Raw genomic sequence first — 22,225 nt, forward strand, 5'->3', positions numbered from 1 at the left:
CTATGTCCAGAAATTGAGTTACCTCATATATTTTAATGTCTGATTATCTGCATCATACAATAACTAGTCTAATTAAATGGAATCTATTAATAATACAGTCATGATCTGAAAAAAACTCTTATACGTCTTAATATCTTAGAGGAGTACTTTTCTTGCCAGCTTGAGAAGAGAAGGATATCTTCTTATTTTATTATATACTTGCTAATTTTGTTTTGAGTCCTCTTTCTCCAATATTCTTCATCCGAATCTCTTGAACTCGAAAATCCCTCACATAGCGAACAAACTCTTGTCCTCTTAATCCAAGAATTGGTCTTAACTCCTCTAGCTGTGCCTTCGACCCATCTTGCACTACCCAGTTTCCCTGAAGCTCGCAGTTATTACTTCAGTGTTACGCTTTTCTGGCAATGCTTCCTTTTATACACGAGTTTATCCCTTAAACATGTCGTTGGACCTTGCTAAGTGGGAGCTCCCTGGAGACAGCCCAAGCCAACAAGTGCCAGTAGTACTCCTCCTAGCTGCGGCTTTGCTCGGGCTCCTTCTAGTAAGCTATCGTCAACGCATGCGAACTAGATATTGAGTCAACTAATGAATAACAGGCCGTATATACCCACGCGTATGTCTTCGCAACACTGATCGCGACTCAAACACCCAATCCTAGATTGAACTCCTCACTCTCGCGCCGGCATTTCAGAGGTCTTTCCATCTTCGTCTTCCATCGGCTGGCCAAGATCTATGTGATTTCTATGTTCCCTATGAAGGAATTCAGTCCACTGAAGTGCGGCTTGCTCAGCTTCACAGCCGAATTGCTACTTTCATACCTGAGAGTAGCCAATGTGCTCACAATCTTGCGTCAACATTCGAAAACACTTCCTCACTCACGTTACATTCCAACGTGGTCAATGTGGTCGAAGGCCTTCACATCTATCTTATTGTATAGCACTGCCTCAAGTATATGCTTTTATCTACCTACTTACTTGATTCAGCTGGCGGGTTCTTTGAATGAGCGGCTGGGGGTCTCAGAAACGGTGCAGTTCATCAGTCTTCTGGGCACTATTGTGGTTCTTTACTTTGGGATGGTGGTTCCTACATATGCAATTTTTATTCGAGTCACCGCCTCTGCCCAAAGAGGTGAGTCGATGACTATCAGAGGCGCCTGGCAAGGGTTCCCGTGGTCATCTCGGGTACACTTTTTCAAGTTACTTGGCGAGGTTCTATTCCTGGAAGCAGGTGTCACCGTCGTTCTGGTCTTGTCTGTGCTCGGTTTGTGTCATCCTACTGTGCATGATGATGTCTTTCAATTATTTGTCAAATACTTTGGCTAGTCTAGTATCACTAGGAGACATGATACGCTACGCTACAGGTACCGAAACATTCAAATTCTCCGTCATAGTGTGCTTATGATAGATCCAAAGTAGATATCAATGTCGAAGTGCAGATTAACCTCTTGAAAGTCGCTCTCCGTTACTAGGCTATGTCGGTTCGGGCAGTAAAAGCTACCTATTTTGCGCTGCTTTCTCGTACACAGTTTAGAGCATATAACGCAATTGTGATAGTAAAGAGAAAGAGGAAACCCCGTAGTCACAGCGTTGATCTGGATTATCAAATGGGATAGTTACCCGGTCTTGACAGCCAAATCTGAATTCCCGGAAGTACCACAGATCATGGGGGCGGGAATGGCTGGTGCTTTTACTATCGTGGGAAGAAAGGAACAGCAGACCAATCATAGTCTTGGTGAGGTTTATTAGATGTCATTGGTTTGGCTGCTACTCCTCTCTCTACCATGGAGTAGCCAAGTGCTCGCCTCCAAGTACCTGGGGAAATTTACCTTTCAGTGCTACGATCACCTTATGTCTCGGAAAGTGGAGGGGTTACTATGTACTTTATCGAGAATATTACTGGATGGAAATTTCAAGTCTAGAAGGACGGGCCACATGCAAGCCACGTCAGTTTCGGAGACTAGAGCGTTAGTTAGTTTATCGTAGAGTGACTTAGGGTGGTTTAGTTAGTGGAGGGATCGCGAATGAAACAATTCCAATGTTCTTGGGATTTGCCCGAGTCGAGACCATTGAGGTCTAGTTGCTTACTTACTTAGTTTAGAATAGACCATTCCGTATTGATGCTAGATAGTCTAGGCTAGGTTATGTTGTACTTGGTGACTTAGTGTGGTGGTTAGATTAGATTGCGAGCGAGCCCCTATTCCGTTCATGGTGGGAGGTCCGGTGTCGCCGCTGCTTGCTTGGCTTAGGTTCTTCCGTGCTTACGGGGACACTGCTCGTGCTTGTGCTGTTTCTTGTTGCTCGTTGCTTGCTGCTTGTTGCTGCTACTGTTGCTTGTCTTTCTTGTACTGCATGGCATTTAGCTTTAAGATAAGATTGTATCTTGTACGAAGAGTCATTAAGTCATCATGCGAGCTAGTTACAAAGTAAAAGACTTGGGGTAATAATGTACATGAAGTCCAAATCAAATCCACAGATTCAATCCAGTATTATTGCAGCTCTCTGATTCACAATCAGAACAAAGGGGAATATGTATCGAACGTTGTCAAAAGCAAAAGGACAAGGAAAAAGACAAAAGAAGGGTATAATCATGACTCCACCTCCTCACTAACCACCCACGTCCTCACCTCCCGAATAATCCCCGCCTGACTGGACTGACTATCCTCATCCGACAATCTCGCTGCAGACACAGTCGTGATATTCCCCTGTCCAGCCCCCATTCCCATCAACTCGTGCTCGCCGCTGCGTGTGAACTTGCTCTCCGTGGGATTCGCCGACCGTGTCGTCGACCATTTCGATCGGTTATTCGTCGATCGGTAGTCCACGCCTTGGATCCGGAGGCCGTTCGATTTGAGCATATTCAAGAAGGGTTTAAGCTGCGCCCAGCAGGCTGTCACGATACTGAGACATTGAATCGTTTCCACGCTGATGGTTACGCCCCAGGTGGAGAAGGAAGGGTCGTGTGTTGCGTCATTTTGGGAGACTAAGATGAGTTCGACGATGCTGACTAGGATCACTCTGTTCGAAGAAGTGGTTCGGTTAGTTGGTAGTCCGGTCGGATGATAGGAGAGTTAGACTGACAGAACTCGAGATAGAAAAATACTAGCGAACACGAACTTGCGTTTCCAGGAGGTTTGAATGCGCGCGATTAGGTAGAGCGCTTGTGAGGTGATCATGGTGTCGGTCACAATGTTCATGATACCCGTAAAGTAGTGCCATGCTATCTGTTGGGCTGGTTAACCTTGTCGCCTATATCTTCGGAGTAGCGTAGGGTAGTGGGATAGTACCAGGTTCATGCATTTCCCCGTGTAGTAATTCCAGGTCTGCGGTACGCTGCATTGAAAGGAGGTTCCCAGTAGACATATTAGGGCCATCACGGTCACCGATATTTGCACCAAGTTGGCGACACGGTGGTCTTTGGCTGTCGGCGTCAGGTTGCGGATGAAGCATGAAAGGGAGATTTTCGAGAAATAGAGACTAGGGATGTAAAGGAGAGCGGCGGCGTATTGCGACTGAAATGATACCGATTGTTCTCAGTGAGGATTCCGGAGGATGAAGGCGACCGCAGAAAGGCACATTGCATACTGGTGCAGGTGTAGCTCATACCTTCATCATGTTGTCGAAGCGCTCCGGGGTAAGCGTGGAGTAGTGGTATCCATATCCGTTTGCGACGGCCATCGATACAGCGATGGATTGGCCGATACAGAAGATCTGTCGCGCCCCATCCAGAGCAAGTAGTTAGTCTGCTGGAGCCTTTGTGAGGGTCTAGGCGGCAGATCGACATACCAGCGATACAACTATAAGATAGTCATCGTTTGTGAGCGTGCGGAACGAACCGTACTTGGTCCCCAGCCGGAATATGACGCTCAGCGAAGCAGTCACGAGCAGGAACCATGTCGATACATTGACGGCCGGATCTTTGGTGTCTCCAGTGAACCGTCCCATGGAGGGCAATCAGAGTGCTGACGCTGATTCTCGGCGGGAATCATGTCACGCAACGATCTGGAACTGATGGAGATAATAAGAGTCGGCTGATGGCGCTGGGCCAGGGCTGCGAGACCGGGCACGATCTGGAGTAAATAATAATACGGAGTACCGGTGCCGAGAAATCGATCGATGCAGGGCCTGTGACTGAAGTAGATTATTTTCACCCGGAAGCACCAGAGAAGGGGAAACATCCGGGCAGTCATTCTGGTGTGGGCAGAGAGAGGGTTCTTGGAAAACGCCCCCTCCCTCCTGAGGGAGGATGGGAAATCGCATGGCCAGCTGGGATTAGGATCCTGGTGTGTTCATTTGTCAACCGAGCGGCCGACATCAATTGGTGAAAGGCCAATAGACTTTGACTACTCGCAGGGAAAGTCGGACCAGGATGGTGGTTGATTGCATGGAAGCCGACGGTGAGACGACGGCGGGGGACAACCCTGGTCGGGTTTAATTTACTCTGGGCTGGCCACTTTTCATTCGTATCTTGGCCCGGCCTTCGACCGACGGATTAATTGTCTCCCTTCCAAGCATTATTCTCGATATTAATGTCTGTTATTAGTCTTCGCTCCGACCACGGTCCCGTCTTCCACTGGATCTAGATCGAGCAGGTGAGTCTAATTTCTCTTATCCGACCTGCCTTCTTTGTCTTGTCTCCCGCTCAAGCGACTCGCGGTACCACATCAGCACTAGATCCTTGGATTGATCCAACACACGCGGCCAGACAAAATGAACTGTGCAGTGCAAGTGCTCACGGGGATCTTCTTTGATGTGTTGGGCCGTTTCAATTTTCCGATCTCCAACCTGGCATCCATGTCCATAAGCGAAGGACTTTGGGGGAGAAAGCCACAAGCATTCAACGGAAGGGAGGGGAATCGGAATGCTGGCTGGCTAGCCTAACTCGATCAAACTAGAATATCATGCGGTCGCAGAGGCGAGTCCCGCCGGAAGAATCGATAGCTGAGTCCGAGTCGGGCCCACCAGTTACAATTACAATTTGCCAGTCACGATTGATTCTGGCTCATTATCTAACAAGTTAACAAGTCCGGTGCATGCAAGGTGTCTGCGCCGGGCGGGGACTGGGGCCTGCCATCCACCCGTTCTCTAGTCTAGCTTCTCACGCTAGATTAGCAACCCCCATTAGATACTATGGAAACTGAAAGTAAATACTATTAGACCGGGGGTGGTCCCGATGGCCTCCACTTGCCACACACTGACCCTGGTACCCACAAGGTCCTATCGGTGGTTACATCTCCTCCATCGGGCCTGACCTGACCCGCCTCCAAGAAAGCTTACTGCGTGCTGCGTTCAGCTTCTGTTATTGTTCAGGGTCGTCGTTGGTTACCCCTGGATTCATATAACCTTCCTACTCCGGCTGGTGAGCCCGGCGCCCTCCGTACGTGTACTATGTTAGGTTATGTATGGACGCCCCGGTGCATGCTAAGCAACGATACTAGAGACGGTAGTGGCGTTAGAATGCTGCATCTCGACTAACGGCCTTAATTTCTGCTGCATCTCGCTTCTTGACGTTGCAGTGGACTAGGTGGCCAGTTGTCTGTTATATTAATCGGTCGCTCCCTGGACACCGCGCTGCGTCTGCAACTCTCCGCCCTCACGCCGGTCGTGGTCTTTGCAATTGAGTTTTCACCATGGCGTCCTACGAATTGAAGAACCGAGCCAGCTCGGCCAACCGAGAGGTAAACGGATCCGACTCGGGAGCGCGTGATGATTTGGCTCTTGCACGATTGGGCAAGAAGGCTGTCCTGAAGGTATGTCCCAGCTTTTCGATACTATGCAGTGGATTCGGAGAAACTAATGCTTGTCTTGTGCTCTTGCAGCGGAACTTTGGTATTCTCTCGATTATCGGTCTCAGCTGTACCATTCTCGGCACCTGGGAGGGTATTCTATCGTAAGGCCATCTATGGTTGTGAGAGTCTGGAACATTGCAACTAACAGAGACCAGGACTTTTACTATTCCCCTCGAAAAGTCGGTTATCCCACGTCCAGCCTTTGATCAGTCCATGAACGCAGCTGACTGAACAAACAGTGGTGGATCTGCTGGTGCAGTATACTCCTTTATTTTTGCATGGACGGGAACAGCCTGCTGTTTCGTGCTGCTGTCCGAAATGGCGTCCATGTAAGTCGAAGTCAGGATATCATTCCCTGGTGGTATACTGACTTGCCAAGGGCACCGACTTCCGGAGGCCAATATCACTGGTGTGCCATGCTTGCGCCTTACAAGCATATGAAATTCCTCAGTTACATCACAGGTGCGCTCTTCCGTTCTGTTATTACAGCGATCGTGCAGCTTACTGACCATCACCGCAGGATGGTTGACCGTGATCGGATGGCAGGCCGCCTTTGCATCGTCATCCTACATGGCTGGAACTGAGATTCTAGGTGCCATTATCTTGGGTCGGAACAGCTTCAGCTCGCAGCCCTACCAGGGTACCCTTCTGATGTGGGCGGTCGTGGTCGTAGCTCTCCTTGTGAACATTATCGGAGGAAAGTTCCTGCCTCGCCTGGAAACCTTCATCCTCATGATTCACATTCTGGGATACTTTGGTGTGCTCATCCCTATGACATATATGTCCGACCACAAATCGACCGAGGCGGTTTTCAAGGACTTTACCAATGGCGGAAACCTCTACACCGATGGTGTGTCCTTTTTCGTCGGTATGACCGGTTGTGTGTTTGCCTTTGCAGGCGGTGATGCTGCCGTGCATGTAAGTCCACCATCTATTGCATAATGGTCAATGTCTGACTTCTACAGATGGCTGAAGAAGTGAACCATGCCACGGTCGTCATTCCCCGTGCCATTCTCCTAAGTGTCGCCATCAACGGCACCTTGGGATTCACCATACTGATCGCCACTCTCTTCTGCATGGGCAGTGTCGATGCGGCCCTTGAATCTCCTACGGGCTACCCCTTCATGGAAATCTTCCAGCAAGCAACCGGCTCGGTCGCAGGTGCATTGGGCTTGTCCTCCATCCTCGTTATTGTCGGTATCTGCGCCGCCCTGGCCATGTTGACTGCCACCTCTCGCCAGTTCTGGTCGTTCGCTCGCGACCGTGGTGTCCCTGGCTGGCGAGTCTGGAGCCACGTATGTTTCCATGTGCCTTGTATCATACCAATAAAGATAATTGCTAACAATGGCACAGGTTTCCAACCGTACTTTCCTCCCCACTTACTCCATCCTCCTCACCATGACCATCTGCTGCCTGCTTGGTCTGATCAACATCGGCTCCGCCGTCGCCCTCAACGACGTCGTCTCCATGGCGGTCTCGGGTTTGTACTCCTCCTATCTAATCGTGGCGGTCCTTCTTCTCTGGCGCCGGTGCAGCGGCGCCATCAGCAACTACAATGCCAGCGACGACACTGTGGTCAATGTCCCTGGCGCTAAGCTCATGTGGGGTCCGTTCCGTGTCCCGGGCCTCTGGGGCATCTTGATCAACACTTACGCGGTGATTTACATCGTGATTGTCATCTTCTTCAGTTACTGGCCTACTGAATTGCCAGTGACGGTGACGAATATGAATTATAGTGTGGTGGGTACTATGGGTGTCGTCATTCTGGCTATTATTTATTATGTTTTGAGGGCTCGTCATGTCTACACGGGTCCGGTTATTGAGATCTCGTAAGGATGAGAGCTGGACAAATGAGACAGGTAGGAGAGGGAAGAGCGTGGCAAGCACAAGAGTTACGGACGAGTGTGCTTTCGGCATTGATTTGATTCTCTGTTCGGGATTTTGCTGCTTAATTGGGCACTAAAGCCGCGTGCATTAAAAGTTACATAGCATTTATTCCCTTTCTAGAAATACCATTTAGTACTATTTGCTGCAATAACTGGGATCCGATGCTACCCAACAAAAGCCCTGCTTCGGGCGGAAGAAAGTACATATTCGCATGGTAGGATGCATACCCTGGCAGTGCTTCAATATTATCATCACTAGGGACGGGACTGCAATAACGATATTAGGCTGAATGTCCGTATGTCCGACAATTCCCCGGTAACCATGGAAGGGGGTAATTTCCCATGTGAGTTAGTGAGGAGCATGTGCTATGCCGAGCGGCCTTAAGTCTATATTATAGTTTCAAATAACAAGCAGGTCTTCAACAGCAAAGGGGCTGTGGTTTAGTGGTATAATATTCCCTTAGCATGGGAGAGGTCCGGGGTTCGATTCCCCGCAGCTCCAGCTGTTCTTTTTTGCTTTTTGTTTTTGGTCGCTACCCGCAGCAGTCCCACTTTTCATACTATACAAGTTATAGAGACATTCTCCCTTTTTGGCCTCCGCATTAGAACAATAATCCTTTGTACTCTGTTATGAGCCTGGAAGAGTTCATTGATTCTTGGAAACAATCCTAACTCAGCGGCGATCCACTCACTGTTTCTTCCGCTACTCAACTTTCTCTATAGGACTCTAACACAGCATCATCGGATACACTGACAGGTCGCTCTTTCGCGGCAATGGCTATGGTCTGGCTCGAGCATGTTCCACTGTCACAGCAGAACCTTGAGTATGCCTTTCTTATCTTCTGTAGAGTCTATATGCCCGGTCGCATGGAGGGCTAGGTAGCTATTTACACTCCACACCAGCGCCGCTGAAGTCATGACCCAGATCAGTTTCGGGGTATATGAAGCTTGCTCTCCGCATTTCTCTGCAACCGTCATCTCTATACCGGTGACAGGAAGTTATCCTCTATGGCAAGGTGTACCCAGCCCTCACATAATCCACCCATCACAAGCATCACAATGGACTCAACCCCAGTAACAGACTTCATCCACGACACCTTCGACTTCATCATCATCGGCGGAGGCACCGCGGGCCTTGTCCTCGCTGCCCGTCTATCAGAAGACCCCAATGTTCGCGTTGGAGTAGTCGAAGCCGGGATCTCGCGACTCGGTGATCCAAAGGTGGACACACCTACCGGGATGGCCATGACCCTGAAAGATCCAGAATATGACTGGTGCTTCCAGACTTCTCCACAGGTACGTCTACACCACTACCACAGACCAGTACACAACCAAAGCTCACATGAACTAAAACACAGAGCGGCGTGAACAACAAAACCTACGCCACCCACCGCGGCAAAATGCTGGGCGGCTCCAGCGGCTTGAACTTCATGATGTCGGGGCGACCAACAGAAGAAGAAATAAACGACTGGGGCAAGACTACAGGTGTGAAGGGGTGGGAGTGGTCCGATCTACTTCCATATTTCAAGAAGCATGAGAAGTTGGAGGTGGGTCAGCCAAATATCACGTCCCGGGATACGGATATCTGTCCGCTGGATCCTGGTCTTCATGGGACTGAGGGACCGATTCATCATTCGTTCGGGACCTGGCACGCCCCGTTCGAGAAGAGTCTCATACCTGCTCTTGACACTGTCTCTAGATTGCCACGACCAGAGAATCCGTACGCTGGGAACCACTTAGGGTTCTACCGCACACTTTTCACCATTGATCGCACCGGCAAACCAGTGCGCAGCTACTCCGCAAGCGGATACCTGGCCCCGAATACCAATCGTTCGAATCTACGTGTCTTGACAGACGCGCTCGTGTGTAAGGTCACTCTTGGGACGAACGAGCACAGTGAGCGCCAAGCGACAGGCGTGGAATTCCTCCACCACGGAACGTCGTACACCGTCCAACCACGCAAGGAAGTCATCCTCAGCGCAGGCGCCGTGCAGAGCCCACAACTCCTAGAACTCTCCGGGATAGGCGACCCAAATGTCCTCGGCCGAATCGGCATTCCGTGCATCGTTCCGAACATGGACGTGGGGAACAATCTCCAAGAGCAAGCGCTGTGCTCTGTGGTGTATGAACTCGCACAGGGGTATACGTCCGTCGACTCGCTACTCCGGGACCATGCTATCTTCGAAGAACACCAGGAACTCTACGAGGAGAAACACACCGGTGCATTGTCCGGATCACTCAGTATAACGGGCTACACGCCCTACGCGACACGAGTTGAGCAACAGGACCTCGAGAAAACAGTCGCATGTTTCCTGGACCCCAAGAACGCATCGACGAAACAGGACACCGTTCTTCAAAACAAACAGCGCAAGATCATCGCAGCACGTATCCAGGACCCTACCTGTCCTTGTATCCAGTACATGTGCGCGCCTGAGAACTTCGATACCGCGCGCGCGGTCGATAATCTCGGGGCAGTTATGTCCGGTCCGCCGTCTGGGTTTAATGATTGTTATTCTATCACGATGAGCCAGATGCATCCTGTTTCTCGCGGGCGGGTGCATGTGGTGTCGGATGATTCGAAGCAGGCGCCGGATATTAGTCCCGGGCTGTTGGCTCATCCGGCTGATGTGGATGTGCTTGCTGCTGGGGTTGGGTTTGCTGATAGGGTGTTTCGGTCGGAGTTGGTTAAGGGTAAGGTTGCGAGGAGGGTGAGGCCGGATCCCGGGGTAGATGTTGGTGATAGGGAGCAGGTGAAGCAGTTTGTTAGGGAGAATGCTGTTCCGTTTCAGCATTTGCTTGGGACTTGTGCTTTGGGGATGGTAGTGGATGAGAGGTTGAGGGTGAAGAGGGTTAAGGGGTTGAGGGTTGTGGATGCGAGTGTTGTGCCCATGATGGTGAGTCCGTCGTTGGCGGCGGTAGTGTATGCTGTTGCTGAGAGGGCGGCGGATTTGGTAAAGGAGGATTATGGATTGAAGTAGTTGATTGGGGAGGGTTGGTATGTGGGTTGGATGGCTTGCATGGAGATGTTATCCCTATAATGTTCTTTGGCAGGCAAGTTCAGCTGATTATTTGAAAAACTTACTTGAGAGTGAAGCCCTTTTCGGAGTGTTGTAGCACTCACTTGATGTTTTACTGCTACTTGAGGTCTGTATCAGAGGTTGATACCAAATAAGTGACCAAATGACAAGCATTACTTATTAGATATGGACCATATGCAGCCACATAGCTGCTCGGATAGTCATCAGCATAGCACATTATGTACATCTCACGCAAACTCAACTCACGCACTAAGCTCACTCCGAGGAGTCCCCATTACTTCGCTTATCGGTCGATGATTCACCTCCTCTGCTATTCCTTCCATTTCAAAAGACGGCGAAGGCAGTTCTGCGATTACCGTTTCCGCCCTGGGAATGCGAGAATCCCATGGAGCCTTGGCCGCTTCAACCATGCCAGAGGATGCGGGTTGGTTCGAATTCGGTGGCTCGTCCACACCACTCCTTTGAGATCGACGTCGATACAGAAAGCCTAAAGCCCCAACGATGGATATTGCCAGCACTCCTAGCGGGACCCCGAGACCGATCCCAACCTTTTGTGCGACAGTGAGACCACTATTTGTATCGGTAGTAGCTGGAGCTGGGGTAGAAGGGGTTGCTGTTATGTCGGCAGCCGCATTGCTTGTAGCATGTGAAGAAGATGTAGAGGTCGATGTTGTTAAAGTAGTACTCGAGGTAGATTTCACTGAAGTAGTGCTAGAAGTACTGCTAGTGGTGCTGCTGGTCGGGTCGTACAAGTTATGAAACTCAGGCGGCGGGTCATCTTTCTGACGCTTGCTCACGCCAATCTTGACGCTGGTGAGTACTGGTGGGTCAAGAATACCGAACATGTCTAGTGAATCGAGCTCGAATGCGCAGCCGGACTCTCTGTATTTGTCGCGGGTTGCATTCCAAACATAGCTGTAGGGATTGGTGACATTTACTGTGATTCCATCAGCCTGAGTCAATGGTGGTAGTTGTAGGGGTACTGACCTAGCAGAGGAATCTTGGTGTTGCACACTTCATAGAGAGAAACACGCGATGTCACCACGTCCCAGGATACATTGACCAAGTCTCCCACGATGAACTGATATTCCTTTGCTGTCGGATAGGTGAAGCTCTCTGCTCGAGCGAGACAGTTGTATTGAAGAGAGAGCAGAAGGCATACGGCGTATGCGGTTCTGCCAGGATCTCGTTGAAGGTTCATCTTAAGATTGCGTTCACTCGGCATGCACAGATGATGGTCAAAACAGCACCGATCCTCAGCAGGGGGCCCGGATCTTTTGAGGGATCTGTTATTTGAGTTAATTGGTGTCTCAGCCACCCCGGGCTGCTGTTCTGTTTTTATCCCGCGGGGAAAGGCTATCCTTGTCAGTCACTGTCTTTGCTTTACCCAGATAGGCCGGCTGGTCATGGGCAAGTGAATTTCGGCGGGGGTTCTATTCATTGCCTGCCATGTGTCGTTTTAGGCCACGAGGCTCAAAATAGATTGTGGGCAGTGGTTTTGAGAAATGTGTTTGCTAGCTATGTTGTGCTTCGAGCAACAAGAGGACAAGGTTACATAGTGTGTTGATCATGAGATGCATCTGCGCCCCTGTGGCTTGACTGGGATGGTCGGGATCGTGATGGCTCGACTCGGGAGTTCTGGCAGTTGGATGTAGTGGTTTACCTTGATTTTGAGCTCGCCAGTATTCAATGTTGGGGTGTTTTGTGGCCGTATGAACTTCTCGCTCCAGCTGGGGGACAAATGAACGATTACTTTTCTAGAGAAGCTACCCGATGATCCGAATGTGCCATCGTACCTTGGTCGATGTTGAAGTAATATGAGGCTATCTGCACCCTCTAGATACACTGATCGCTGTTAACTCCTGTGCAAAGGCTGACACCGTTGTTATTCTGCATGTGTAGGCCACCACTGGCCTTTGGTCATTTTCGACGACACAAGCGGTTGACATGGGTTATCTGTTCGTGAATGCTCTGGGCGGACCATTGGCAGTTTGGTGGCAGTGGAGAGGTTTTTGAATCTAGCGACAGCAAGGTACAGCATTTGGGGAGGGGTGCTCTGTAAAATGTGAAAATGTGTCGCCTGGGCGGAAAAGGGCATTGCTACATGGACAAACTAAGTAGGAATAGTCAACAGACGGCTTTCAGCTGCCTAAGTTGGTAAGTAGACATAGGCTAAGCGAATCGATAAGGACAAAAAGAAAAACACAAAAAATGGAGCTGCGGGGAATCGAACCCCGGACCTCTCCCATGCTAAGGGAATATTATACCACTAAACCACAGCCCCTTTTTGTTGAAGAACGCCTGCAATTTTTACTCTATGAAGCAATGCTACATTTCAACCTCTCACTTCACACCCATCGTTACAATTGTTGCTGGTGAATGGCCACCATAGCCCACCACGAGCTATACTGCCAGTGAAAAGGTCATTATCTTTGCTATTAGATCAAGTCTAGCATTCTTTTTGTAATTCTGAAATTAGTTGATGACAATAACTTGATTTTAGCCTTGTCATTCAATAACTGCTTCTACATCGACTCTTCTAGCAGTGATTATATATATTCCCTGCATAACTCGGAAGGTTTCATTTTTGCTGGGTTTGACTAGCACCACGGAATCATCAAATAAACACTAACTCGACGACAAGAAACTGCGGCCAGTGTAGTTATGACACAGAAAAATACAATAAATGTCACCTGTCATGCCAGCTAAAAAGGGAGACACAATGAGAATAGTCCGCGGGATCCGTAGTTGGCAGTTATGCAAGGGATCGGGTACAGCTGCGCAACAAACAACAGCCCAAGCGGCACCAAAGTCACGAAGTCACCTGGATTAGCAACTGAGAGTCGATGACTCTTAGCCGTGATTATAATGCATCTACCTTCCTACCTACCTACCGGCATTGCAAGCTTCCTGGGTATGTCTACCGGTGGCATAGGTTCGGGATATCCGACCACCATGGACAATGACAGCGCAGTCCTGGCCCAGCAGCTACCGCAGAAGATTGATATCCACCATCACTTTGTCCCCGATTTCTTTCGTCAGGGTACGTGGGCATACTTTCTCTGGACTGAAGACCCCGCACTAATTATGGTGACGCACATCCAGCCGTTGAAGATGCAGGCGGCGACCCAACAGGCTTGCCAGTCCCCGCATGGACCGTCGAGGACTCTCTTCAAGACATGCAGGATAATGGTGTCCGAAAAGCCATCCTTTCGTTAACCACCCCAGGTGCAGTCATTACTGGCAACAACGACACAGCTCGGTCGCTGGCCCGAAGAGTCAATGAATATGCTGCTAGCCTGCGCGACCAGTACCCCGAACGGTTCGGATTCTTCGCCGCGTTGCCTTCTCTTCTGGATGTACCTGGTACCCTGGCTGAAATCGAGTACTCCATCGACACCCTCAAAGCCGACGGGGTCACCGTGTTCACCCGCTACGGCAATGGAAACAACTATCTAGGCCATTCTCAGTTCACTCCCATTTGGAAAGAACTGGATGATCGCAAAATCGTGGTCCATATCCATCCTACTATGCCTGAAGACAGTAATTGGATTGATCCGATTATGCCGCCTCCGATGCTTGACTTCCCACAGGAGACTACACGGACTGCTGTCGATATGATTGTTAACAACGTCACACAGCAGTTCCCGAACTGTCCGAAGATTCTATCGCATGCGGGTGGGACGCTGCCGTATCTGATCTCGCGGCTGGCTGTAACTTCTCGGGATACGATGGCCCAAAAAGGTCCCTATGGAAAGACTTACTTCGAGTTTATGGAGGCATTGCGTGGGTTTTATTACGACCTCGCTCTTTCGAGTGCTCCGGCTGTCCTGAACCTCTTGCTGGACTTAATACCGCATGATCATATTATGTATGGTGAGTATTTCCGTGGCTGGCATGTAACACTAGATGCTAAAAAGAGTAATAGGGTCCGATTATCCCAACGCTCCCCCAATAAAAGTAGCTGGATACCGGGAGAACCTAGATGCGTTCCATATGAACGAGGAGCTTCGGGATATGGTATATTTTGGGAACGCGCAGAAGCTCTTACCAAGAGCTTGAATACAGTATGGCAGGTTGACTACAGGAAGCAGGGGATGAGGGACTAATATACCACAGACGGCACACTACCTGGACTTCAACTTGATGCACTTCAATGGAAGTAATAATGATCGGTAGAACTATACGAGTGAGGAGATACAAAAACAGAATGATATATGCAATGACCGGCTTTGTATTTACCTCCAGGATACAGTCAGATATGCCAGAGTGCTCCCCAAAAGTAGTTTACTTGGGTGCCAGACAACGCATTCCAAACGTCTCACATAAGAACTGAAGACGATAGTGTCCATGCATCCTCTGTCAATTCCTAGAGTGGATGAACCCCACCAGAAAGGTACCTCCCCCATCCAAATATCTAAGAAGCTAATACCGAAACTCCTCCCCAACAAGCTCCTCACTCAAACTCCACAAAGCATCCACACTCCCCGGATCCATCGCATGCACCGCAGCCTCACTAACTACACTATTCTGCATAAACACCGGCGCCAGAGCCTGCAAGTCCGGATCCAGCGCCGCAATCAACGGCGTCGCCGCGATCTGAGTATACGTCTTGAACCGCGGCTCCTCGAAAACAAACTCCTTGCCGGTATTCCGTTTGGCGACTGCAGAGATCCCAGAATAATCGTCCCAAGTGAGGTGACTACCCAGCATAGTATCTCCGTTGTAGCCTGGGTGAACAGCGATAGCAGCAATTCCCTTATGTCGTAGTCGCTGGGTCAAGCCGTAGGTGAATAGGATGTTCGCTGTCTTTGCTTGACCGTAGCCGGTCCATGGGTCGTATTCTTTTCCGTTGGAATAGTTCCAGTCTTCGAAGCGGAACGGCGAGATAAGGTACCCAGAGCTGGTCAGATTAACCACACGGGCGGAGCTAGCAGCCTCGAGGGCTGGCACGAGCAAGTTGGTAAGTAAGAAGTGGCCGACGTGGTTGGCTGAGAGCTGTAGCTCTATCCCCTGCTTGTCGAGGGTGTATTCCTTGATTGCCATCACCCCGGCGCTGTTGATCAGGACATCAAGCTTGGGTGCCGCGGCGAGGAACTTATCTGCAGCGTGACGAACGGAGTCATGGTCGCTTAGGTCCACCTGTACTGCTGTGGTCTTGATGGTGCTGGTGATGGCGTGGATCTCATCGAGCACGGGTTGGACTTTGCTTAGGGTGCGCGAGGCAATGAGGATATGTGCTGGCGCGGCCTTGGCTAGGGAAGTGGCTATCTGGCTGCCGATGCTGGGCTGACCGGTACCGGTTATGACGAAGGTCTTGCCCTTGATGTTGGACTCGAAGGCTTCGATGACCTGTTCGCTGGTGGCTGTTGCGTCGAAGATGGGCATGGTGGATACTTGAAGATGTGGCGAGTTGATCAAATTAGAAGTTGAATTCACTAAGATTGCGATAGAACCTCTGTCTGGGTCTACGGGGATTCTACATGACTTTATATTCTTGGGAGTGCTAGACCATAGGCAAGGGAGCTCCGTCTTTGCCAAATCCACCTGAGTCGAAGCCACAATGTGCCATCCTGCTGCTGCTTAGAAATAAAAAAACCATCGAAAACATCACCAGGAGATAGACCGGCATTATTCGTAAACTCCAAGTCTTCATCCCTCAAGTCCACCCTGCTTACACCGTAGACGACTTAATAGGTAGTTATTATAACTGGCACAATTTGTAATCATACAAGGAATGGTTATGGCCCAACAACTCTGATAGCTTATGTCTTTGCTCATAATACAAAATAACAAGCAGGTTTTCAACAGCAAAGGGGCTGTGGTTTAGTGGTATAATATTCCCTTAGCATGGGAGAGGTCCGGGGTTCGATTCCCCGCAGCTCCAGCTGTTTCTTTTTTGTCTTTTTCTTTTTTTGCCCCTTCCCGCTTCTCCTTCCCGTGCTGTGCGCCCTTCCTGTTCATGCGCACCATGACAATTTGTTTTCACGGCCCGCGTGTTCTGTGTTGGATCTTACTAGAACGAGCTCATTCAGTCTCTTCATCTCCCTCGCCAAGTTTAGTTCATCATTAAAGTAGGCAGTCTCGCTTCAGAAACTGCATTGGTACACCGACTACACTGAACCCATAACGTAATCGGCTACGATCGCCCACTTCGACTGCAATGAGAAGAACCCATTGTAACATCTTATGATGACCTCTAAGCATTTTAACCTTCATTAGGGTTGATGGAGCCTTCGTGAAAATCAGTAAACCCTCGCCGAAACGCAAGGCCCAAGTCCGATGTTGTATCGTCCTTAAACCTCAAACTACCAGTCGGAGATAATTCTGTTAGCACAGCAAGGAAAAGTACCACCGAGCTAAAAATAGAATTTCTGCACATCTACCTAAGTTGAAGCGAGCTCCAGAAGACAAAAAGCATACGGAGGATAGCTCAAAGCCAACGTCATCTAGTAAGGCTGAAGGGACCTCGATATTCCATGCATATACCACTCGGCATAGAATATAAGCCGTTTACTCTCCCGATCGAGTGGCATTGTCTGTTCCGCCCACCGAAATAGCCTTTGCCAGTGATTCCACCTCGCGATGCCATACCGAGGACCATTGTAGTAATAACCAGTTGCCCACAATCTGTTGTCGTTTATCTCGTCAAGCTTAGGTGCTCGAACGACCTCCTCATACAGCCAACTCCCAGCAAACTCGATAATAACTGCAGCACCCATGATGGATACGACGTGGAACTGTTCTGGCAGTATATCTTCGAAGGCAGCCTTCATTTCGTTGACTAACCAAGCCTGACCTTGCAAAGCTCCCACTCTGCAAAGGCGCGCTATAAAGGCCCGAACGTTAACAAAGTAATTTTGGTTTCCATTCTTGTCCATTCCTGAGAAGTTGTCAGTCTTCGAAGATTACTGATTTTAGAAGCTAGCATGACGGAGGCTTTGTTGCACAGGTGCTGTACACAAACACGGCCTCTATGAAAAGCGAGGAAGAGGACCCAGACGTACGTTGCGCCGAATATTGCCCTAGATTGGCCATCAATCGTGGCATAATTTCATAGCGACCGTATCCCTGGTACTAGAGTGTCAGTTTCGCTGCTTGGCTCAGGCTAGTTTCTAGGTAAATATCACTCACACCGACACCTTCAGGTTGTGGTATATATTTTTTCACGCGGTCCGAGTCTTGCAGTCTTTGAATCACCTGCACATAACGGTCTTGAGCAGGATTATCGTACTCCACCTGCTGAGATAACTCAAGTATAAGGTCTCCGAACAAGTCAGCTTCGCCAGGGTAAGTAGGGTCATCTGGTGGTGGGAGCAGTTTATGAAGTGCTTGGGCAGTTTGCTCGATGGTAACAGTATATTCTGGCGCTAGGCACTCCTGTATGAGTCGAAAAGCTTCCAACCGCGAATAGTTGCCTCTCATCGCCCTGTTACACTCATTATCTCCACCTTCCAAGGTCAAGACAGCCATGGCGACCTAGAAAATAGAAGAAAAAAAAAAAAAAAAAAGGGATGGGTCTGGGGTGGCTTTAAAGCAAATAGTACAATAAAGTGAACGTGAGCAGATATTGGTTCTTTGAAAAGACCGAACGATTGGATTGATGATAGTAGCGATTGTAAGATGTTAAGTTGACCAAGAAACAAGGCTATTCGGCGGGCCAGAAGAAATAACCCCAGCCAGGACGGACAGTAGGAAAGCGCGAGCAAATCGAATTCGGCAAGCATAGACAGCCGTTGTACGTCCCTTTCGCTATGGCTTGAAGTGCTTACTTGATCCTAAAAACAACCGTACAACTCATTTCCACCAGCGAGATGATTGTTAATTCGTTTATAGCCCCGCAACACTGAGCACCAAGCCAACAACAACCTTAGAACGACCACTGCTTCAACCAATTCCTCATATCATCTCCCGTAATAGGCCCCAGTGCAGCCATAGTTTTGCTTGCCTCCTTTGCCTTGTCCACCTCAAGCGGCACCGAGAGCGTAGCACCTTCCGCGAACTCACGGTAAAATTCGAGTAGCTTGAGGGCAGGCTTCTCCGCGATCTCCTGCTCGGATGGGTTTTTAATGCTCAATTTCTCGAGGTGTTTTACCCACGTTGTGAAACCCACCGGTTTCATGTCCAGGTACATGTCCTGGACGGTAGGGACGAGTGCTTCCCAGGTTGTTTTTGATGGGTTGACGAGGTGAAATACTGCGTGTGACGAAGAAGAAGACACTTTAACGGCGCGAGTGTGAATGACTTCGGTGATTATGCGGGCGAGGGTGTCCTACATTCCGATATAATGCATTAGTAGCCAGACATAGCTATCCACTAGACGGAGGATGGAAGGGGTGTATTACCACGGCAATCCAATCAACAGCCCTCGAACCCAGCGTGTCCGGAACTAGACCTATTGCCTTTGATGTCTTGATAATAGTAGGCAGCCAGTCTTGGGGATTCCATTGACCTTCTATTGTGGTCGGACCTGCTATCTGTCCCACGCGATATACGGTAGTCGGGACGCCCGACCTGCGGCTTGCCTCATAACATATACGTTCGGAGATGTACTTGGACTCCCCGTATCCTTGACTCGGACATGCCTTGCTGTCTTCAAGTGGGCTTTCAGGGATGGTTGATCCCATGTCCCAAGTCCAGGCGCCCACGGTGCCCACTGATGAGATAAAATGGACATGCGCACAATGAGTACTCTGGAGACTAAAGTCGATGAAGTGCCGTACGCTGCGAATGTGCGGGTCTTCAAATGAGTCGACGCTGTGGTTGAAGTCGACTTTCCAGGCGTTGTGGATTATTGTTGTAACCGTGGTAAGGAGGGCGTTGTACTTGGGCAAGGGGAGACCAAAAAGTGGATCGCTAAAGGAGACGGTGAGATATTCCACCTTTTCAAGGGCGACTGGAGTGATATTGAGGCCTTTTTGTCGGAAGATCGTTTCTTGTTTGGACTGGGCGTCGCTTCGGTTGAAGCAGTATACTTTGGCGACGCTCGGGTCTTCGAGGAGGTTGTGCAGGAGGTAAGTCCCCAACGACCCGGTGGATCCTGTCAGTATCACTGTATGAGCTGTGTGGGTGTTTGCAGTCTGCTCCGGGGTGAAGTCCTGGATTGGTAGGTTGGATGTGTACTTTTCAATGAGACTGTTGAGCTTCTCTGGGCGGGAGAGATCTGTCGCATTGTCACCATTCAGCACCCGCAGAAGCAGCTGAGCCAACTTCTCCACGGTCGGATTTGCGTAAACCATTTGGGTCGTCAACTCTACCGCACTTGGGCCATCGCAGTGGGCAAATAAAGCGTTGCGTAGATACTTAGCGACCTGGATGGTTTGCAAAGAGTCGAGACCAAGTTTGTAGAGGTCTTCCTGGGGACCAAAGCCAGATGGTTGGAGGGTCTTAGTAACCAAGTCATGAATGTATTCAATAAGATTAGACAGGTCTGGGTTTGCTGGAAGCTCGTCCACTGCAAGGGTTCCGTCGTCACTCATGGTATAAATGGCATCAATCTCATTGGCGTAGTCTTTGACTACAGCAGCCCTTCGCGTCGAACCCTTTGGTGTGGTTTGAAATGGCCTATCCCTCTTAGAGAGAGCGATCTTGTCTTTCATGATACGTCCGTGGGCGGCTATAGTTTTGTTTGCCTCCTCGATCGCAGGCCAGATAGCATCAATGAAAGAATTGGGGTCAAGGTATGAGTCAAATGCATCCCAGTATGGCTCGACCAGCAGAGCAGTGTGGAATTGACCCTTTCCGACCACCAATGCCCGGGAAATGAGAGGATGCGCCTCGATCATGGTCTCCAGTATGACAGGATTGAACTTGAACCCGTTACTTAGAACGATGACGTCGTCTAGACGACCGTGATGCTTCCACAGTCGAGGATTAGATGGATGTCGTGTGAAGAGATCCTTAGTATGGTACTCCGTGCACGAGGGAAATGTATGACAGATGCCGTGATAATCGCGTGTGGGCGGGCGAGGAATGACCAGCTCATAGATATCATCTCCAACAGGCTCCATAACAGCGCCGTAATTAGGATTCCACTCGAGATAACCATAATCTTCGTCCTTTTCGGGAACGATGGAAGGGATAAGATTGGTTTCGGTGGATCCCAGTGCTGTGATCAGTTTCGTGTATTTGCGGACCTTGTCACCTGTTTCTGATGAGAGTGGCGCCCCACCAAAATACACACTCTCCATTGTGCCCAACGAGAGTAGGGCTTCCTCAGATAAGGAAACATCGTCAAGGATTGACGGGGGAAGAAGAGCTGTAGTTGGTCGACCGAATTTGATAAGGTCCGTCAAGAAGTCAACCGAAAGTGGCTTCTCTGGCCCATAGAGGAAAGGTACCGAGTGGAAGATGGACGTGGTGAAAGCGACGATTCCCATCATATGGAAGAACGGAACTACGCTGAGAACAAGGTTATCCGGGCTGAGATCACAGAATATAGTAAGTCTCCGGTCGCCCGGACGAGGGAGATGGACAATGGCATCCAAGGCACTGAAATAGCCATGAGTCAGGGGAATAGGTTTGGGCATTCCTGAGGAGTGAGTTTACTTGAGCCAGATTCACCATTTCGAGATGGGAGACCATACCTGTTGATCCGGAACTGTGCACTATGAGAAAGACCTCATCCTCGGTCTCCTCGTAAGATTGAGTAAAGGGGTAGAAGCGTGAACCCTCTTCTCCCTCCAAGATGGCATCTAATGCGGGTAATTCGATGATATTTAGTTCGGGACGGAGTTGCTTAAGCTCTGCTACCTTCCGCTCCCTCTCCGCAGTGCAAAAGAACCGGTTACACTTAGTCTCATGTAGCAAGTACAGTTGAGCTTCATCAGAGTTCTTACTCGAAAGTAGCAATGGCTGATTGAGAAAGGTCAGTATACAAGCGGAACGTCTACGAAGTCGGAAGTATCCCACCTTGTAGCCTGTCTTATGGCATGCCACGATGAAAATAAAGTAGCGAATATCATTGGCACCCATGTATGCTACTGTTGACCCAACAGGTGCATCTGTACCAGCTTGCGCTTCTATCCACCAGCACAAAAAGTTGATGCCGCGAGAGAGATCCTTAACTGAAATTTCTTGCAAGCCATCTGAGAGCTCCGAGCCCCTGGGCATTACACAGAATCGCCTCTCAGGATTACTCTCGGCGATGGCATCTATTTCGGTGGTCAGAAGCCGTTTGCGAGGAACTGGTATGCTAGGAGCCATGGTCGCTGAATCACTGCTTCTGGTGGGGTTTTCCTTGATACTTCAAAACACGAGACAGCAGCTTGACGTGAAATCAAGTTAGGCTATTGCCGATACCTGATGGATGAACTTATAGCAACTGACGAGCCTCTCCCCGCTTGGCTTGATGCCGAGGGACACCGCAACAATGTATTTCCACATTTCTGCAGGCTATTTTGTCCATTGATTGGCCATCATGCTTCGTATACTCAACTCCATCGTCCGGGAAATTAATGTCTGACGAAGAATGGATCCTTTGGCCCCCGAATCCTTCATCTGCTTTGGTTTTTAAC

At 49.6% G+C, this 22,225-nt stretch overlaps 9 protein-coding genes and 3 non-coding genes across 12 annotated transcripts; 6 read left to right on the forward strand and 6 right to left on the reverse strand.

The window, feature by feature from the left end:
* Positions 1–158: 158 nt before the first annotated feature.
* On the forward strand, positions 159–1,322 carry BO88DRAFT_439189 (uncharacterized protein; the record flags this gene model as incomplete). The annotated part of the gene is made up of 2 exons (XM_025709705.1): positions 159–541; positions 597–1,322. The coding sequence occupies exons 1-2, from the start codon at positions 440–442 to the stop codon at positions 1,320–1,322; spliced, it is 828 nt and encodes a 275-aa protein (XP_025557583.1). The 5' UTR covers positions 159–439.
* A 1,114-nt stretch (positions 1,323–2,436) lies between these two features.
* On the reverse strand, positions 2,437–4,110 carry BO88DRAFT_408959 (uncharacterized protein). Its single transcript, XM_025707836.1, has 5 exons — positions 3,783–4,110; positions 3,603–3,707; positions 3,284–3,508; positions 3,078–3,220; positions 2,437–3,014 (listed from the first exon to the last, which is right to left on the reverse strand). Exons 1-5 carry the CDS (start codon positions 3,939–3,941, stop codon positions 2,585–2,587), a joined length of 1,062 nt encoding a protein of 353 aa, XP_025557584.1. The 5' UTR covers positions 3,942–4,110; the 3' UTR covers positions 2,437–2,584.
* A 1,290-nt stretch (positions 4,111–5,400) lies between these two features.
* Positions 5,401–7,815, forward strand: BO88DRAFT_439190 (putative GABA permease). Its single transcript, XM_025709706.1, has 8 exons — positions 5,401–5,746; positions 5,816–5,886; positions 5,941–5,964; positions 6,025–6,114; positions 6,165–6,247; positions 6,306–6,703; positions 6,751–7,080; positions 7,139–7,815. Exons 1-8 carry the CDS (start codon positions 5,627–5,629, stop codon positions 7,616–7,618), a joined length of 1,596 nt encoding a protein of 531 aa, XP_025557585.1. The 5' UTR covers positions 5,401–5,626; the 3' UTR covers positions 7,619–7,815.
* A 286-nt stretch (positions 7,816–8,101) lies between these two features.
* BO88DRAFT_t256 lies at positions 8,102–8,173 on the forward strand. The gene has a single exon. It is a non-coding gene; the product is annotated as a tRNA-Ala (tRNA).
* A 557-nt stretch (positions 8,174–8,730) lies between these two features.
* Positions 8,731–10,649, forward strand: BO88DRAFT_398564 (GMC family oxidoreductase; the record flags this gene model as incomplete). The annotated part of the gene is made up of 2 exons (XM_025705322.1): positions 8,731–8,967; positions 9,030–10,649. 2 exons carry the CDS (start codon positions 8,731–8,733, stop codon positions 10,647–10,649), a joined length of 1,857 nt encoding a protein of 618 aa, XP_025557586.1.
* A 302-nt stretch (positions 10,650–10,951) lies between these two features.
* Positions 10,952–11,910, reverse strand: BO88DRAFT_398566 (EGFR-like transmembrane domain-containing protein; the record flags this gene model as incomplete). The annotated part of the gene is made up of 2 exons (XM_025705323.1): positions 10,952–11,646; positions 11,697–11,910. 2 exons carry the CDS (start codon positions 11,908–11,910, stop codon positions 10,952–10,954), a joined length of 909 nt encoding a protein of 302 aa, XP_025557587.1.
* Positions 11,911–12,921: 1,011 nt separating this feature from the next.
* Positions 12,922–12,993, reverse strand: BO88DRAFT_t258. The gene has a single exon. It is a non-coding gene; the product is annotated as a tRNA-Ala (tRNA).
* A 579-nt stretch (positions 12,994–13,572) lies between these two features.
* Positions 13,573–14,940, forward strand: BO88DRAFT_398568 (amidohydrolase family protein). The gene is made up of 3 exons (XM_025705324.1): positions 13,573–13,752; positions 13,815–14,585; positions 14,638–14,940. The coding sequence occupies exons 1-3, from the start codon at positions 13,578–13,580 to the stop codon at positions 14,769–14,771; spliced, it is 1,080 nt and encodes a 359-aa protein (XP_025557588.1). The 5' UTR covers positions 13,573–13,577; the 3' UTR covers positions 14,772–14,940.
* Positions 14,941–15,134: 194 nt separating this feature from the next.
* On the reverse strand, positions 15,135–16,097 carry BO88DRAFT_475736 (short-chain dehydrogenase; the record flags this gene model as incomplete). The annotated part of the gene is made up of 1 exon (XM_025711891.1): positions 15,135–16,097. One exon carries the CDS (start codon positions 16,095–16,097, stop codon positions 15,135–15,137), a length of 963 nt encoding a protein of 320 aa, XP_025557589.1.
* Positions 16,098–16,524: 427 nt separating this feature from the next.
* BO88DRAFT_t257 lies at positions 16,525–16,596 on the forward strand. The gene has a single exon. It is a non-coding gene; the product is annotated as a tRNA-Ala (tRNA).
* A 562-nt stretch (positions 16,597–17,158) lies between these two features.
* Positions 17,159–18,182, reverse strand: BO88DRAFT_475737 (DUF3632 domain-containing protein; the record flags this gene model as incomplete). Its single annotated transcript, XM_025711892.1, has 3 exons — positions 17,159–17,592; positions 17,717–17,780; positions 17,844–18,182. 3 exons carry the CDS (start codon positions 18,180–18,182, stop codon positions 17,159–17,161), a joined length of 837 nt encoding a protein of 278 aa, XP_025557590.1.
* A 52-nt stretch (positions 18,183–18,234) lies between these two features.
* BO88DRAFT_475745 (acetyl-CoA synthetase-like protein) lies at positions 18,235–21,966 on the reverse strand. Its single transcript, XM_025711893.1, has 4 exons — positions 21,621–21,966; positions 21,296–21,563; positions 19,055–21,240; positions 18,235–18,981 (listed from the first exon to the last, which is right to left on the reverse strand). The coding sequence occupies exons 1-4, from the start codon at positions 21,912–21,914 to the stop codon at positions 18,580–18,582; spliced, it is 3,150 nt and encodes a 1,049-aa protein (XP_025557591.1). The 5' UTR covers positions 21,915–21,966; the 3' UTR covers positions 18,235–18,579.
* Positions 21,967–22,225: the final 259 nt, after the last annotated feature.

This window comes from Aspergillus vadensis, assembly GCF_003184925.1.
Source record: "Aspergillus vadensis CBS 113365 unplaced genomic scaffold BO88scaffold_36, whole genome shotgun sequence".
Classification (NCBI taxonomy): domain Eukaryota; kingdom Fungi; phylum Ascomycota; class Eurotiomycetes; order Eurotiales; family Aspergillaceae; genus Aspergillus; species Aspergillus vadensis.